At 34.9% G+C, this 18,672-nt stretch overlaps 1 protein-coding gene across 5 annotated transcripts in view; it reads left to right on the top strand.

The window, feature by feature from the left end:
- Positions 1–18,672, top strand: part of BCKDHB (branched chain keto acid dehydrogenase E1 subunit beta) — a 295,144-nt gene that overhangs the window by 178,050 nt on the left and 98,422 nt on the right. For 3 of the 5 annotated variants that reach the window (XM_032651314.1, XM_032651313.1, XM_032651312.1), the window contains exon 9: positions 2,499–2,585. The exons of 1 other annotated variant lie outside the window; for it this stretch is intronic. In XM_032651314.1, coding sequence (XP_032507205.1) covers positions 2,499–2,585 — 87 coding nt within the window. Of the gene's footprint in view, positions 1–1,280; positions 1,346–2,498; positions 2,586–18,672 lie in introns of all 5 variants that reach the window. One more of the 5 variants, XR_004352541.1, reaches the window with a different exon arrangement.

The following is an 18,672-nucleotide window of genomic DNA, read 5'->3' as shown; positions in this document are numbered from 1 at the left end:
GGTTTGGGACCTCAGGGTTCCCTTGTATCTGAAGCTAGTCCTAAGATACCATAAAAAAATTACATTTTTTGAGATTATGACTGCAATGTCACATGCATTTGTTACCTTCAGCATTAACTTAAAAGGGCTTTCCCTTTATTTTTATTTATTTTAGACTTATTGAGAATATTTTCAATAATATAAAAATACTTTTCATTTAAAGTAAAACAAAACCAAAAGTTCTTTCCCTACAATTCCTTCACTGTCAATCTTCAGGAGAAGCAAGTTTTAATAGTTTGGAATGAATCCTTCCAGATTATTTACACATGTTGGCTCAATATATATAGCTATGTTTACTGGTGTCCGTTTTTCACAAAAATGAGATCATATTATTCTGCAATTTGCTTAATTTACTAATTAACTTGTCATGGGCACTGTTCCATGGCCTCGGTCTTTTTCATGGCTGTATAATACTCTGCTGTATTGATGTATCTTGGTTTATTTAGCTTTTCTCCTGCTGACAGATTTTATCTGCTTACACATCATGTTGCATGGACTCCAGGGGTTGGTAGCTTTTGTCCTGGGTACATCTGTGCTTAGTTTCCCCACTACATTCTGCAGGCTAGAGGAAGCCTAGAACATTTGCCTTGGTTGCTTATTGGATTGTCATTTGATCTTGGATTGGCCTCAGTTCAGATAAAAAGCACCAACTCTGTTGTGTGGGGTTTGAGGGGAACAGCAGCATTTTTATAGCTGTTTCTCATTTCTCCCTTCTAGCTGGGTTGTACCGTCTAGCTGGGATGGATTTTGGCTATATCATTCCTAGATGCTCTTATGTTGGCAGAGTTCTGGGATTCAGAGCTATAAGAAAGTTCTGATTGTCAAATCTGTTTCTTTAATCGGCAGTCCTTAAAGTCAGGACATCTTTTTAGGGAATACTTTGAGAATACATTTGTTTTTTTCATGATTGTAGAATATTTTTGTCTCTTTATATTTCTAACCAGGTGCACTGAAATTTAATTTGTGACTTTCACATTGGCATAATTAACCACAGTCATAAATTCAAATACCAACATATTCCAAGGTTAATATTTCATTGGCGGGGATGGCATTCATTAAGGTGTTCATAAAATTTCATATTCTTAAGTCACTATTTACTTTGTAGATACGGTAACTTATTTTTGTCATGGCTACTGGCCATATCTTGGAGTTTAACATCTGATGGCTGAAACTACTACATGCTTTTGAAATTCTAAACCCTAATTGCCTAGAATGAAAGCAATATTTTAATTTATATACAGGCATACCTTGGAAATATTGAGGGTTCGGTTCCAGACCTCCAAAATAAAGTGAATATTGCAATAAAGTGAGTCACACAAATTTTTTGGCTTCCGAGTGCATATGAAAGTTATGCTTATACTATACTGTGGTCTGTGTAATAGCATTATGTCTAAAAAAATGTACATATCTTAATTTAAAAAATACTTTATTGCTAAAAAAAATGCTAACCATCATCTTACAATGCAGGCTTCAGTTTGTAAAAACTGCAGTTATGTGCAAAGCACAGTAAAGTGAAGGGCAGTAAAACCAGGTCTGCCTGTAAGTTTTCTGTTTGGAAGATTTTAATTTCATTTTCCTAAAAGAGTAATGTAGAATTTAAGGGAGGTGATACAAAATTATTAGAAACGTAGAGGAGAAATTACGACTTCTCCTTTGTAATAATATGGTAACTGGGTAACATATTTTAAGCAGTAACTTGCTGTTGGTTTTAATATTTTTTACCTTCCTCCACACTGGCATCCTGCTATGATATCATAGCTATACTTTTTGATTTATTATTGTACAGAGTGTGTCAAGCACAGTGGGAACAACCACACCAAGCCAGTGTCGAGAATACATCCTTATTTTCTGTGACATTTTCTAGTTTAAAATGGAGTTGTAGTCGTTAACCATATTTTAATACACTTGAACGAAGAGAGTTGTAACCCTTTTACTTTCCCGGTGATTTCTTCACGCTCTGTTTCCTTGAATGTCTAGTGGCTTGAGCTTTTCCTTTGCTACAGTTTTTACACTCTATTTTTGTGTTTTCCTTCTCCACGCAAAAAATGTCCTAAGACTATTTATCTATATGCAAATATACTCCCAAAGGAACAAAAAGGCACTTTCATTCTTAGAGCTATATGAGGAAAAAAATGATATTCAGATACAAAAATGTGAAATACATTCAGTTTATAACACAAAAATATAATAGAAGGCATTTTTAATGACATACATAGAATTACAAATCTCATTTTTCTTTTGCACTAGGATTAGCTACTGAAAACTTTTTTAACAGTGCAAAAATCAAAGAACAGTCCAGCTGAAAGGGAGTTACAACTTATTTGGCATAAAATTGAATTGCTAATTTTTAATTATTTATTGGATTTAAATAATTTATTTTTATTACTTAATCAAAACTACCATCATATACTTGAAAATATGTATTCTCTTCAACATCAGACTTTCCTTTTCTCTTTCAGTCTGTGATCAAAACAGGGCGGCTGCTAGTTAGTCACGAGGCTCCCTTGACGGGCGGCTTTGCCTCTGAGATCAGCTCGACGGTTCAGGTAGAGTAACTTTTTGGCACTGATGTGAGCGTTTGTGCATTTGCATGTGTCTATGCGTTTGTGCATCTACATGTGTCTACTCCAAGAACAAAATTACTTATCACAATATATAAAAGCATGCACTGTTTAGAAAAGTACATTTTCCCATCTGGCTCCAACTCACTGTCCTTTAGATAATGGTCTAATTACATCTTCTAGAAAAGAAATCTTAAAAGCTGAAAATTCCTTAATAGGAAGAAGGAAGTTTGAAATAATCTTAGTAAACTAATGTCAGTTATGTTTGCTAGGATAAGCGGAAAAGAAAACTCTTAAATTTGAATGGGATATTTCTCTTTTAATAAAACTTATCATGATGAATCTTGTCATGAAACGTTTGATTTATAAAATTGATTTTAACAGCCTTCACCTTAGAAAAAATGAATCTGTCAAAAGTCAGTAATTTAAATTCAGTAACAAATTTCACAATCAATAATTTAATTCATTAATCTGATTAATCATGTGCTATTGGCAACACTTTAGGAATGGTTTAAAATCATTTCTTTTAAAAAAGGGTTCAGTTAAGATGCTGCATATCAGGAAAAAATTCTACAAACCTCTTTATGGAGGATTTTTACTTAAAACTTTCATTCACATTTATATCATAGATGGGAATAAGATGACTTAAATGTTTCATTTTTCCTAACTTTTTAAATTAAAAATTAAATAACTATATTTTAAATGGAAAGTTTGTATGTATTTTAAATTCAGAGTATCTTTGCAGCTAGCAAACATTTTACTCCTCTTTACTGGTGGTGAGATGATTTTATTGTTAAGATACATATAAATTGAAAATTCCTTTAAGAGTATATGGTTAAAAACTTGATATAAAATTATGATATATGAGCACTAATGATTTCTACCAATAAAATATCTTTAAGTATGAACTGACAATGTTATAAATATTTTAAAATTAGATGAATCAAATTTAAACATAAATATTTTAAAAACTAGATCAAAAGAATTCGTAATTATGATAAAAAATTATGCTGTTATTTTTACATGTGGTATACATTTTTCACTGACAAAATTAAGAAAATACTTGAGTTTTGTAGATTTGTTGTCTTCCTTATTATAGAGACTACAATTTGAAACATTATTGCTTATCATTGTGTAACATAAATACCTGGTATTTACCGTGCATTTTATTCATTGAGTAGCCTAATGTAGTATCCCTGTAAAGACAAAAAAGGGGGGGCTTGCAAGAATGAATCACTAACACCAAGATGGTATTTCAAGTCAAAGGCAAACTGTAAAGAGAAACTGGGATTTTCTGATTCCTAGTTAATATGTGGTCCACTAAACCCATCTGGCTGTTGCTAATGGAACTTTATCTGACGGCTTTGTTTCATTTTGCCCACTGAATGTCATCTTACTGTTATCTCAAAACTTTCACTTGCATTTAAATGTAAAAGGAAAATAAATAAACATGGAATTAGAAATTATAACTAAAGTCCACTTTCTCTAGACATGCTTTTAAAATTTGAATTCCATTGATTACTATAAGCTGCATAGAATGTAACATATTTTTTGGCTTGGAAAAGAATTAGAAAGATTATCTAGCCTAGTGTCTACTTGTCTTGAATAATATGTGGATTCGTGTCAAAGGAAAATTGTCTCTCGGGCTCCAAGAATACATTTGTGAATTCCAGTTTGAGGAACGTCATATCACGAGTTAAATATAGTCACAATAAAAAGCTTACACCATCAAGATCATAAACACTGTATCAAAAGCAGATCCTGAAATTATATGATAGTAATCAGTGGTTAAGGTTGTGAAAGAGATTATACAGAATATGGTCATATTTTTTTTCATAATATGAAGACACCAAAACAAAGACCACATCTTATAATACTCAGACTCCCAAAATATGCCCACTGATCCTGGGTGTCTGAGGTCTGAGAAATCCTGACCCAAACCAACTGGATTCCTTTAACAGATGAGTGTTTCTCATTCAAAGTGCTTGTGGTTGACCTCATTTTAAAATTAAGTGGAAGATTTGGGACTAGGACAGGAGTCTTGAGTAAATGTTGAGTATGTACATATGCATTCTTTATTCAAAGTACCCCCACCCCATGAGGAAGATAGAAGTTGGATTCGTTATAAGATGTTCTCTGTTTTCCATGTTTAAATCTTTCAACCAACTATCCACAAAATAAATTAAGGAAATAATATAAAATTTGTAGAGAGGTCTTAGTTTGATATTTTGAGGAATTAGAATTTAGATTTATTCATCTGAGGAAGAATTACAAAATGCTCACAGTTGATTTTGCTTAATTCTGATTTTACTTGTACAAATGGAAAGTGTGGAAAATGAATTTTAACAAAATATCATCAACATTGGATTTCCAAATGTTTGCCTGTGTGGCTTTTATATATTGACAAGGAAGGAAAAAAAAAGCTAGACACCTTGTTTGTGTTTTGTTTTGTGTTTTTGGTTGGTTTGTTTGCTTTTTTGGTGATAATGTTTGCATACAATATAGGGTAATCTGAATAATGCAATCTACTTTTCAGTAATTGTTTCATGCACGTATTCCAATAAATGCAGCATACTGTATTGAGCACCTTCTTTACGGAAGGCCTCATTCCCTATTGTAAGTGAAGCCTGTATCAAATTATCCAAGTGCCTGGGCTTCTTTAAACTGAAATCACTTAAGTGTGAGGTGCAGCTGCTTTCACCACTTGGAACGGTTCATGTTTCTGTAATTCTTTTTGGTTGTGTATACTTTGTAACGTTGAAAAAGATAAAGCAGGGTTAAGATTTTGAAAGCAGTTTTCTGGAAGGGCAGGGAAATGGTGCATAGAGAACTTTTCATTGTTGTCCTAAAGAAGTTTGAAATTAGGGGTGAGAATGATCTATACGTTTGAGCACTATGGATTAAAATGCTGAGTTACTCTCATTGCATCAACAAATGTAAATTTTATGTGAAAGTAAGCACACGCAAAAACAATCTGCTCCAAAACCATCGTTTTGTGGAAGGTATTTGATAGCTCTTTGAAAGCTCATGGTTAATCTTACAACATCTTAAAACAATCTTAATATTACAATATTTTAAGAGAATGATTATTAACAATAAAACTGCTGTTTTAATACATTAAAAACTGAGAGTACCATTTTCTGTTTTGCTCAAATTTTAAATTATTTCCCATATTAAAAATCCTGAAGAGAATACAGCATTTTAGACAGTATTTCTTTAAGTTTATAATTGATATTTTTAGATAGAAAAATTATATCATGCTCTATAAAATGAATATCAAGTAAAGGAACTTTTTTTTTTTGCTAGCTATGGGAAGTATTGCTGGCTTTACTATTTATTATTTTTAGTTAGACAGATAAAATATGAGAAGAATGAATATAAAATATGTTCATATTTTATTTATATAACTTTTCAATTTATAGCAGATGGCTCTTCTATCATAAAAGGAGTTCAGTGTACACAAGTATTTTCATGCCCGTTGCCTCTTTTTCATAAAGCCATTTATTTTATTATTTCAAAAAATATTATTGTTAGTATCAGTTTGAAGTAAGTGAAAATCACAAAAGTGATTAGGAGACTATTTTATATTAATTACACATAACATTGTAAACTTATATTGATCAATAGCTTCTTCATAAAATTTATATAAAGTGCTTAGAAAAATCAAAACCAATCCACTGAATCTGAGAACTGCTTTGCATTCCTATTGGATTAATTTGGAAGCAAACTGGGAGGTGGAACAAGCTGAGTGAGGTCTGTTGTATCTGGCTCTCCTCTGGGGAAGATTTCTTGGTCAGTCATCCAAAGCTTCACTTGTCTCTTCCCATCTAATTTTACATTCCCATCTGTTCTCACTTTGGGGTGAGGGAACTTTTTCCTTCTTTCCTTTGACACATACCGAAACTTGGAGAAGAACTTGATTTGTGGAAAAGTGCAGAGACAACAGAGTTTAGCTAATTCATTGACCTCACTGTGGAGTTTGAGCAAAGATTTCATTGTTTTGGAAAATTATATGACTTAGTTTGATGTGATGTTTGTATTCCTCAGCTTTATGTAACCATAGCTTAAAAAAAAACAAAAATTTTACTGTGCAAAAGAGAATATGTTAACCTCATCCATTTAAATATTTTGCCCAAATTAATTTATATTATATATTCTCCAATGAAGTATTCAAAATAAGCATTATTTATGAATATTAAGACCAAATAATTCCTGGCATTTTAGTAACTTTAATCAGTGTACTTTCTTTAAGCCTTGTAGAAACCAATCTTTATTTTTAATTTCTAATACATTCCCATAATGATGAACTAAATCTTGACTCTGATAAGCTTGTGATAATAATACAAAAAATGTTTGTTGTTTTTTTTTTTTCCTTTCTGGATTCAGTGCTTAATAAGAGTGCCAAAAATTTTAGGGATTGGGGTTGGCTTAAAGGTTTGAATTTTTTTTTTTTTTTTTTAACACATGGAAGCAATAAGTCTGCAATAAAGAGTCCAATTGGAGAGTATGGTAAATTTCCATACCATTGTTCCATCCTTTCTGTGCAGTCTCTATTCCTAGGATAAGAACTCAGAAATTGTGCATACAGACATATATTTTTAAGGTAATCATATTCTAAAAGTTTGAGTGGGTTTTATAGGGTTTACATTAATCATCGCGTAAAAGGAAACTTTCCTAATTTTCAAGTAAAGGAATTTTGCTTTTCTCACTCTTTCATGTTAGAAAGGACTATGCAGAAGGATTTTTTTCTTATAAACTTATTATTACCACCAAATTTACCAGCACTCTGTTTACAAACGTCAATCTGAAGAAGAGGGATAAGGTCCTAAGTTGTCTTGAGATTTTTACACTGTGGAAAATATGTTTAAATAAAATTACCATGTTGATAAAGTAAGAGTCATCAGAGGAAGCTATAAGGGCAGTAATTTGGTGAATAGTTTACTGCAATTTAATAATATTATTACTATTTAAAAATTTTTTTTTAATTTTACTAGTGATTCAAAGCATTTGCCAACAACGAAAATAGCAATCAGGAAATGCATACTTGTGTACTATCATCTATCTAGATGGAGCCAAAGCATCAGAAAAGCAGTTCAACATAGAGCATTCAGATACACGATGACCTTTTTAAAATGGAATTTTGCCCTGAAGCCTGTCAAGTGTTCAGTAAACAGCTTCCATGGCCATAAATATGAACCGAAGACTAAATCTTTCCGGGGATGCATCATGGATAGATGTGCTGTATCACTGTTTGTGGTTAAGCCCATGTTTCACTCTGTGGGTCCTCCCCCTTGCCCTGACCCCACCGTGTCTCCCTCAATGTCTCTCTCTCCTTTGCTCACTAGTGTACAGGTGGCCAGGCTTCTCCCATCAGCACTCTTCTTCCTCTCCCCATTCTCTCCTGGGCAGTCTCAACCATTTGCCCAGCTAGTCTTCAAATCTGAAACCTTCAAGATTGGCTCTGCCTGTTGGGCCTCAGACTCAGAATTCCAATTTCATGCTAGTTTTGGTAAGGATAAGAAATTTGTGGACTTCGCTGGGGGCACAGTGGTTAAGAATCTGCCTGCCAATGGCAGGTTCAAGCCATGGTTCGTTCGGGAAGATCCCACATGCCGCAGAGCAACTAAGCCCACGCACCACAACAAAGAGTAGCCCCCATTTGCCGCAACTAGAGAAAGCCCACATGCAACAATGAAGACCCAATGCAGCCAAAAATTAAATAAATAAATAAAAATAATAAAACTGTAACTCTATATCCTTAAAAAGAAAAGAAATTTGTATAATAAAATGGTTTATGTGGAAGGATTTTAACATGAAACGGGGAGAAAAGGTAGACATCAGCACCTGGATATCTGCCAGTTTCTGGAAATCAGCTTATCTCAAAATGAATTCTGTTTCTCCTCACATCTTTCTGGGCTTCTTAAATTGTCTTCTTTTCTTGGCCTCTAACGTCTTATCACTTTACTATCCATTATTTTCTTACAGGACACATCAAATGTTGTCCATCATCTGTTCGAAAACCTCCAATAGATCTTCTCTGGAGTAATAAGATCTTTAGGTCAAGATCCTCAGCTGCCCAAACCGATGTTTCCAATGTATTTTTCAGATCCTTTTATGATTCTAGTATCACAGCGATCACACTGGCCTACTAGACATTTCCTGAATGATAATTAATTTGTACAACCAGCCTTTATTGAATACTCTGGGCATAGCCTTAATTTGGGCCTTTCATTCAAGAAATAGAGCTCTTGTTTCATAGACACTTAAGAGTTCAGTAGAAGAAATAGATGCTAAACAGATAATTATACTGTGGTACATACTAGGATAGAGAAATATTCAGAAGACTATGGGATTATTAAATACCTGATCACCTAACTCAGATGTGATGGTTGAGTTAACTCTTGGAGGAGTGAAGGTGGGTGAGGATTCAGGCAGAGGAAACAATATAAATAAGGAGGCAGAAAAAAATATATGATATTCTAGGGGTTACAATGGTTTTGGTATGGTTGAAGAGTAGTATGTGAGGTTTGTAGCATGAGGTAAGCATCAACAGGTAGGTGAGAATTAGATTCTAAAGAATCTTACATGTAATAGCAAGTAATTCATTTTTGTGTAGAGGAAACTGACAGGACAGGGTAAAGCCAGCTCGCATAGATATAAATTCCAGTTTAAATACATTATTTATGTATTTAAAATACACCTTACAAACTTCCTAGTAAAAAGGTAGTAATACGAACTCAAAAAACGATGGTCACAATTATCATTATTTAAGGCAAAGGGGTGTAACTAAAGAATTTTAAGCAGGAGATTAACATAGAAAGATTTACAATTTAGAAAGACCTCTGGCATTTATGTTAAGGATGCATTGGGAGGGGTGAGGCAGGAAGTCACAGAGATTAATTAAGAAACTATTTGAGTAATTTAAGGGTCTTCTGTGCCAAGGACACAGGAGTGGGGTTGGAGAGAAAGGTGAATTTTAGAGAGAGAAGAAAGAGTATGAAAGAAAGACTTGCTGACTGATTAAGTAGGAGTCGGGCAGCGAAGGCTTAGCTTGATTTCTAGGTTGGGTGAATTTTGAATGGAGGTACGCTTTCACTGAGTTGGGGACTATCATTGGAAAACGGGTTTAAGCACATCGTCTGTGGAAGATGATGAATTAATTTTAGACTTGTAGAATTTGAGGTGGGGATGGAAAATGTGTCTCTGCAGCTCTGGAGAGATTCTAAGGTATAGGAAAAGGAATCATCATCTTATAGTGATGGCTGAGGTCATGGATATGGGTGTGATCACACAGGAAAAGGATAGTCTTAAGAAGGGAACTTGCTGAAGAAGGAGTCCTCACCCACATTGACGAGCAAGAGAGGAAGAGCTATAAAGGAGGGTGAGTTGGAATGTCCAGAGAGAAGGAAGGGAGGAAGAGAGAGCCATTACAGAAGACTAGCAGGGAGACTTTTACCATGGAATAGGTGGCCAACAATATTAAATGTATCCACGTTTGTCAGCTAGACTGATGGTTGTACCTTGAGTATAGCAACCGGAAGACACTGGTGACTTTGGTGAAAGCAAATGCGGCCCCCGTTATATTGGGGCTGGTGAGTGAATGGCGAAGAACTAAAGCAAGAAACGTAGACCACTATTTCAAGAAACGTGACTTTTAACGAAAGGGAGAGGGGAATAAAGTAGTTGGAAATGGGCTCAATCTCTCAGTGTTATTTGCTCAGCTTGAAATGCCACTTTCTCAGTTTGAAGCCCTCTCTGGCAGTCTCCTTAACTCCCCCGCTCCCTTCACCTCCTCCCCCCATGCCCATCCTCTCCCTTCCACCTCCATCCCATCTAGCAATCAGGTTTTCAGTCTCTCTCAGATCTGCCCTTTGCTTTCTATTCCCCTAATAAACTCTAAATGAACCAGAAAAAAAAAGAAGAAAAGAAAAAGAAAAGAAAACCAAACCACAAAATCTAAAGGAAAAATGTAGACAATAACTGATATTGAGATGGGCAAGCAATTTTTGAGCAAAAAATTAAAAAGCAACAGGACCAATCATATTATCACAGATTAATGTATTTGCCTAAAGTGAAAAATATTTGTGTGACAAAAAACAGGCACAACTGAAAGGAGAATGACAACTGGGAAAGTGTTGGAACATGTGACAAAAAATTGATATGTGTCCTATATTAAACATTCCTAAATGTCAATAAGGAAATTAGTAGCCCCTGTATTTAAAGGTCAGAGGCGGATTGTTTTTAGAACTATTAATGGCTAGTAAACATAAAACTATTCTAGTTTTATGTTTAGTTTTAAAACTATTTTAAAATTAAAATAGTTTTAAAAATGCAAATTTCAGAATGGGATATCAGTCTTCTTTGTTACTCATAAGAGTGGCACTGCTTAAAAATTTTAGTGTGGAGATGGTGCAGGATAAATGTGGAAATTGGTTCATCTTCCCAGAAAATCAGTTTGGTAATGTGTATCAAAGCTCTGCTTTTGGAGTTACTCACTTTGGAGTTACAAGAATGGATAAGGGCATTCTCCTCCATGCCATTCAATTGATTAATAAAATATTGGAAGCAATATCAGTTACAACAGGAATATAGTTGAATAAATTACAATGAACATTGTGGATTTGTTAAAATCATTAAAAGAATAGTTAACAACATTGTAACATTTGCATGGATGTAATACTAAATGAAAAACTCACTAGGCAAGCCTGCAGGTGTTTTACTTGCCCAACTGTGTGAAAAGAAAAGAAAATTATACATTGATATATAGGCATAGGAAAAAAATCTTCAAAACAAGACTTCTGTTGATTTTCTTCCTCATAATTTCTTATTTCCTACGTATGTATATCATAATTTATAGTAATTAAGAGCTTTCTTACAATTAGATGTCTCTCCCACATGGCATGGTAAGTCTTCGAGTTCTTCCTAAATTGTTTTAAATAAGAAAGCTCATTTTGCTCATTGAGTTCTTTTTTTAAAATTTCATATTTCACGTTGGCGTGTTTCTTAATCATGGACGTTTGAGTTTTGGGCATTGTCATTCATAGTGGTAATACTCAGGTTCCTGATGTGGGATAGTTTTAAAACCAGAGAAACCCCACTGCATAGATTGGGCCATTCTGCAGCTTAGTTCTATCCCCACGTGCATGGTGTATTTGATTCATTGCTCTCATTATAAAAGTGAAAGCACCATAATGTTGGGATATTCAGATTATTTCATTTTGCTGTGTTAAACGGTCAATGATACTGAGACTAACGTTACTAGTATGTCATGATACTAACATTGGGTCCCCTGCTTATTTTTCTTCCCTCCTTTTGGTATTAGCTTTACGATGGATCGTTATCATTCCTTTTGAAATCTTTCTGGACATAAGCTAGTCAGAAAAAAGATCAACCGCATTCCATCTCTCTGGGTAATGATAAAGTGCTCAGTTTCTCTCACACAGTCATTATTTTTCCAGTCAGAAGTAGTCCCCTTTGAATTCAAAGGTGCATTCATACCAGACCTCCTGCACTTTTTTCTCCCTGTTTTGTAACCTCTGGTTAGTGTTTTGTTGTGTCCTTTTGGTGGTGTCCCAAGATCACTCCTGTCCATCCCTCTTAAGACCAACTGATCTGCCAGTTGGATGGAAAAAATTAACTCTGCTGGAATGTTTAAAAGTAAATGTGCTCATATGGACACCTTATCTTTGATAAAGGAGGCAGGAATGTACAGTGGAGAAAGGACAGCCTCTTCAATAAATGGTGCTGGGAAAACTGGACAGGTACATGTAAAAGTATGAGATTAGATCACTCCCTAACACCAAACACAAAAATAAGCTCAAAATGGATTAAAGACCTAAATGTAAGGCCAGAAACTATCAAACTCTTAGAAGAAAACATAGGAAGAACACTCTATGACATAAATCACAGCAAGATCCTTTCTGACCCACCTCCTAGAGTAATGGAAATAAAAACAAAAATAAACAAATGGGACCTAATGAAACTTCAACGCTTTTGCACAGCAAAGGAAACCATAACCAAGACCAAAAGACAACCCTCAGAATGGGAGAAAACATTTGCAAATGAAGCAACTGACAAAGGATTAATCTCCAAAATTTACAAGCAGCTCATGCAGCTCAATAACAAAAAAACAAACAACCCCATCCAAAAATGGGCAGAAGACCTAAATAGACATTTCTCCAAAGAAGATATACAGAATGCCAACAAACACATGAAAGAATGCTCAACATCATTAATCATTAGAGAAATGCAAATCAAAACTACAATGAGATATCATCTCACACCAGTCAGAATGGCCATCATCAAAAAATCTAGAAACAATAGATGCTGGAGAGGGTGTGGAGAAAAGGGGACACTCTTGCACTGCTGGTGGGAATGTGAATTGGTTCAGCCACTGTGGAGAACAGTATGGAGGTTCCTTAAAAAACTACAAATAGAATTACCATATGACCCAGCAATCCCACTACTTGGCATATACCCTGAGAAAACCAAAATTCAAAAAGAGTCAGGTACCAAAATGTTCATTGCAGCTCTATTTACAATAGCCAGGACATGGAAACAACCTAAGCGCCCATCATCGGATGAATGGATAAAGAAGATGTGGCACATATACACAATGGAATATTACTCAGCCTTAAAAAGAAATGAAATTGAGCTATTTGTAATGAGATGGATAGACCTAGAGTCTGTCATACAGAGTGAAGTAAGTCAGAAAGAAAAAGACAAATACCGTATGCTAACACATATATATGGAATTTAAGGGAAAAAAATGTCATGAAGAACCTAGGGGTAAGATAGGAATAAAGACGCAGACCTACTGGAGAACGGACTTGAGGGTATGGGGAGGGGGAGGGGTGAGTTTTGACAGGGCGAGAGAGAGTCATGGACATATACACACTAACAAACGTAGTAAGGTAGATAGCTGGGGGAAGCAGCCGCAAGGCACAGGGATATTAGCTCGGTGCTTTGTGACAGCCTGGAAGGGTGGGATGGGGAGAGTGGGAGGGAGGGAGACGCAAGAGGGAAGACATATGGGAACATATGTATATGTATAGCTGATTCACTTTGTTATAAAGCAGAAACTAACACACCATTGTAAAGCAATTATACCCCAATAAAGATGTTTAAAAAAAAAAAAAAAAAGTAAATGTGCTCAACTGAAAGGTTATGTTATAAAAGTATAGTCCTAAGTCACGAGGTAGATGTTATTTAAAGGAGTATGTGGGTTCTCCAGTAACCTCAGTTTGGAAATAGCCCCTCCACCGAGGGTCCCCGATGCTGCATCTGCAGTAGCTCCATAATGCAGAGGTTTCCTCCATCACATTATTTTGTCTTCCTGTCCTCATAGCCCTTGAAATGTCTGCAGGTTTCTCCTTGATTTATTTAGTGTCCTTCTTGCCTCGATAGAAGGCAAGCTTCATGTCTGCTCCTGTAAGCCTGGTGCCTAAGATCCCTGCCTGGCACTAAGCCGGCACTTGATAAATAATTTAAATGAATTGTTTGCCCCCAGGCATCACTGTTGTTAGCAGTTTCTTTGAAGAGTGACCTTCTTGCTGCCTTACATTGTATACAGAATTTCCTAGTTACAAAACCTGCTAGACTGGACTGTTGGCCTTTTGTATATCACCACTCCAATTTGTTGTCCCCGAACCCCACCAGAATAATTTGCTTTGTATTTGTTGAGTTAACCTCCGAAAGGAGCACTGATATTATGTGCCTTTGTCTTTCAAATTTCTATTTCGAGTCCTTTCGGCAAAGTGTTATTTCTTTTGAATAATCTAATGTTGCTTTTTTCCTCCCCATAATTGTCTAGTGAGGCTATAGAAGACATTTACATTTAAATAGTTACCAATGAAGTTTCATGGCATGAACAGACTGTTCAACAAGTAAAATAGGTTCTCAGAAGGAAAGCATTACTTTCTTTTAAAAGTTAGTTTGGGGATTGACATGTACACACTATTATATTTAAAATAGATAACCAACAAGGACCTACTGTATAGCACAGGGAACTCTGCTCAATACTCCATAATAACCTAAATGGGAAAAGAATTTGAAAAGGAACAGATACATGTATATGTATAGCTGAAACACTTTGCTGTACACCTGAAACTAACATAACATTGTTACTCAACTATACTCCAATATAAAATAAAATTTTTTTTAAAAAGTTAGTGATTTCTATGATATGGTACCTTTAAATTGTGTTTCAGCACCTAAAGAGTTGTAGTTGCCTTTTGAAGCAGTAATTCTTTAATATCTGGTTGTATTCCCAAAGAAAATTATAATTGATTTAAAATATTTCATTTCCTTATTTGGTGTGAAACAGTTTCTCGTATTTAAAAAAATCATTTTGTAATGTACGACCTTGTCTTAATATTTTTCAAACTACAATAAGGTTATTTAAAATTTTGTAAATGAGAGACAGCAGAGCCTGTATCCATGATGTGGCCAGTCCTTTTGGCCACCTTGTACAACGTCCTAGGCAAATATGGAGAAGCATATTAAGTCAGGCAAGAAATTTTAGGCAGGCTTTATCAGCATTGTGTTCACTATCAATAAGGGCCTGGTTGGCCTCCTGGAGATAGAACTAAATTTCTCAGCTACTTTGTCATGCCTCTTGGTGTGCAGTAAAGTTGCTGTTGTTGAAAACTCATTTTATTTTGGTAATCTCAAGTAATTAAATTTATAGCTCCAGTTAGTGTACGTGTTATTAAAAGGCCCATCACCTCTTTCCATGAATGAGTTCATAGCTCGCCAAAACACAGTTGAGTTGAAAATAGACATGAAAATAGAAATTAACTACTGCTTATGAATTTTCTGCTCAATTTGAATCTAAACACTTGTGAAAATTAAGACAAGTTACAATCAGCACTTAACCACCCAAACAAGCAGTTGAAAATGAAAGCTATAAGCAGAAATCATCTAGTTTAAAACTGTTTTGATTTTAAAAATCTATCATTGTTAATGAAAGTGTTCAAGAGGTTGTTTTAATTTGCAGAAATGTCTGAAAAAACTGCATTTGATTGGGGAAGTGTTGAATATTTGATTATTTTCTTTAAAGTCATGTTGAAGAAGGGACTTTATTTTTAATTCTTGATCCGTTTGAAGAGGCATACCTTTCTGTTTTTAATCCTTGAAAGGATCATAGTTTTATATTGCAGATGGCACCAAGAATCAATTTGTCTTTATCAAAATTATTAGGCGAAAATGATAATTCATGAGTATACTTTTAGGAGCATCTAAATATTTGTGTTTTAAGAAGTGCATTGAGATGACTAACATTTCATAATTCATGTTTATAACATCCACAATGTACTATTGTTTAAAACAAGTTCTGATTATTTTCTCTTTTGATAGGATTAGTTTAACCTCATAATAACTACATTTCTGCATTTTGTCCTGGTCCAATTTTACATTCAGAGCTTAGAATACAGATAGTATAAAATACTTGCTATGCCTGTATTATTGAATGCTTTCTGGACCAGTCAATCTCAGTTCTCCCTGAGATGGCTTGTATTTTTAAATGTTCTAGCACCATTTTTCTCCTTTATTCTGCTTGTCTTTTAAAAATAGTACCAATGGTTATTTCTATATTAGCAGTTAAGAAAATTGAAATTTAGTCTTACCTTTACAGCTCATTATGGAAGAATCTCCAGCCTCTGCACTCTGATAATAAATTTATGCTTCATTTTTTTAACCATGAACTTTTCTGGGCATAGATTTCTACCGAAGTGTACGCAGCAGACCCAGCTGAATGTATTTTGTGAATAATATTCCAACATCACACAGTCCTATGCTTTATTAAAACCAGCTTTCCTGTGGCAGTTCCAAAAACATAGTTCAGGCACCTTAGAAATAATGAAGTACTTTACAAATGTTGATAAAATAGTCTTTTAATATGATGGAATGTTTTATTATGTATGCAGCTGTCAATTTACCTAATAAGTTAAATACAGTATTCATTTTAATAAAACCCATGTACTTTACAAAACTAGGGTGTTGATTCACATTGAGTCATGGAAGCCACAGGTGAAGCTAAATAACACCTGTTGGTGAGGATGCCACCTGGATGCCTTCTTAGCCCTTCAGAGAACCACAGAATCTTTTTTCTCTCCTTTCCTTCCTTCTTGCCTCCCTCCCTCCCTTTCTTTCCTTCTATTTGCTTTTCCTGATAGTATTCTCTAGTATTCTCCATGCTGGTCTCGCCAAACCCATCGATCTTTGCAGCAAAGCTATGATTCTGCTCTCACCAGGGGCTAACTAAGCATCATTCTAGGTAGTGTGTGCTTACGAAAGCCTTCTCCATCCTAGTCGGCAAGAATCAGAAGTACCCTGTAATACTGGAAGAAGGTGAAAGAATAAGGTTGGATGTAGGCATATATTTTCTTTTCACATGGTTGATCAAAAGTGATATTTTTTAAAATTATGGAATTACTTAATACCCTTTGAAAAGCATTTTTAAAGTGGATCATCTATCAGTACAAATTGCGTGTGGGCGTCTCACCAAAGGATATATGAATTAACTTTTCTACCAATGGTTTTTTAAAACGGTATCATGGAATAGGGTGTTATATATGAAACTTCTGCCTATGTTGTTAATTTCCTCCAAGGATAGCATAGCTAACAGTAGTTTTAATGATGCTGTTAGAGGATAATTTGCTAAAGTTGAAATGAGGGGGATCATTTTGACACATAATTAAGAAAGACATTCTTTTCCAAATATCAAGTGAAGAAAAAAAACAGGTGGGGTCCATAAAACATTTTAAAATGATTTCTCCTAAGAATAAGCCGGGTTTTCATTTTTCTCCTTCAGAACAAATGTCCTGAGGGGAAAAAAAAAATCCCATCTTGAAATGTTGATTATGCCATTTGAAGAAATTTGCTAAGTACTTGAAGAGTTCATGTAGTATGACTTTTCTTGCTGCTTGCCTTGTTGCTGAAAATTAGGACAAAACTTTGCTGTTCACCGATGTAGCACCTTTTAACTAAGAATGTAAAGCAGAGTTATTACTAACATCATCATTGTGTTACTGCTATTAAAAAGGTTCTTTTAGAAGGATGGCTTGGCTCACTTGCTACCTGGCTAATGAATATGTTTTCCTCGGGGACAAACAGCCTTAAAACAGTGTTTTCTGAGAGGATAGAATTCCATGTTATACAAATAGAGATGCTTCCCTTGAGATACTGGGAAGGCTTGGTGGGCTTATCAGGTGACTACTAGTTTGTTGAAAGTCCTTTGCCTAACAGATGTGAAGCCAACAGTCTTTCTGTTGTCTATAACATTTTAAATTGATAACTGTTTCATAGATAAAATCTAAAGTCCTTTGTTATTAGTGAAGGCTTTTATTAGTGAAAGTTTATTGTGTTTTTTGGTGTCACAGGAGTGGAGTATTATCACCCGTAATAATATTGACCTTTTCATGCTGTATGCGAGTCAAGCATTTTAAGTGCGATTTCATATTTCCACTGGTTTTCATGAAGCCCTTGGTCACCTGTACATCAAATAGAGCAGATGTTTGTATTAGGGTACGTTTATCTAAAGAAATGTTCAGTTTGTACAGTAAGTGACCATAGAGTTCCAGCTTCCATGTCAGGCTAAGGAGAGGTGAACTGGTAGGGAGATGGGAAATTAGACCCACGCCTGTTGGTCTAATAGCCCAACTGTTAAAATAGTTGTTCTCATTTCCACCAATTCTCACTTCCTATTGTCTGGATAGGAAGCTTGTCATAGAAACAGAGAAGACTTGAGGTGGTAGTGGAAAAAAGATGGTCATACACTTTATCTTCCTAACTTGGACAGAAGGCATAAACTAGGTATAAATCCTCGTTGCTAAGGAATTATTGAATGGCCGATATGTATATTTCTAAAATTTTCAAACCCCCTCCCTTTTTTTTTTTGTGAGGGAGGGGAGTTTCTTGGAGTGTTGTTTTGTTTTTCTTAATGACTCTAGTAGGGCATTTTAAATAATATGGTTGCATTTTAAATTTCATTGTGTAGTCTAAAATATTAGCTGAAAACAGTCATCTTTTCATTGATTCCATGAGCCCTTTAAGGGTTGTATACAGTACAATG

This window comes from Phocoena sinus, chromosome 12, assembly GCF_008692025.1.
Source record: "Phocoena sinus isolate mPhoSin1 chromosome 12, mPhoSin1.pri, whole genome shotgun sequence".
NCBI classification, from domain to species: Eukaryota; Metazoa; Chordata; class Mammalia; order Artiodactyla; family Phocoenidae; genus Phocoena; species Phocoena sinus.
The sequence above is the reverse complement of the archived record's forward strand: the minus strand, read 5'-3'. Positions and strand labels throughout refer to the sequence as shown.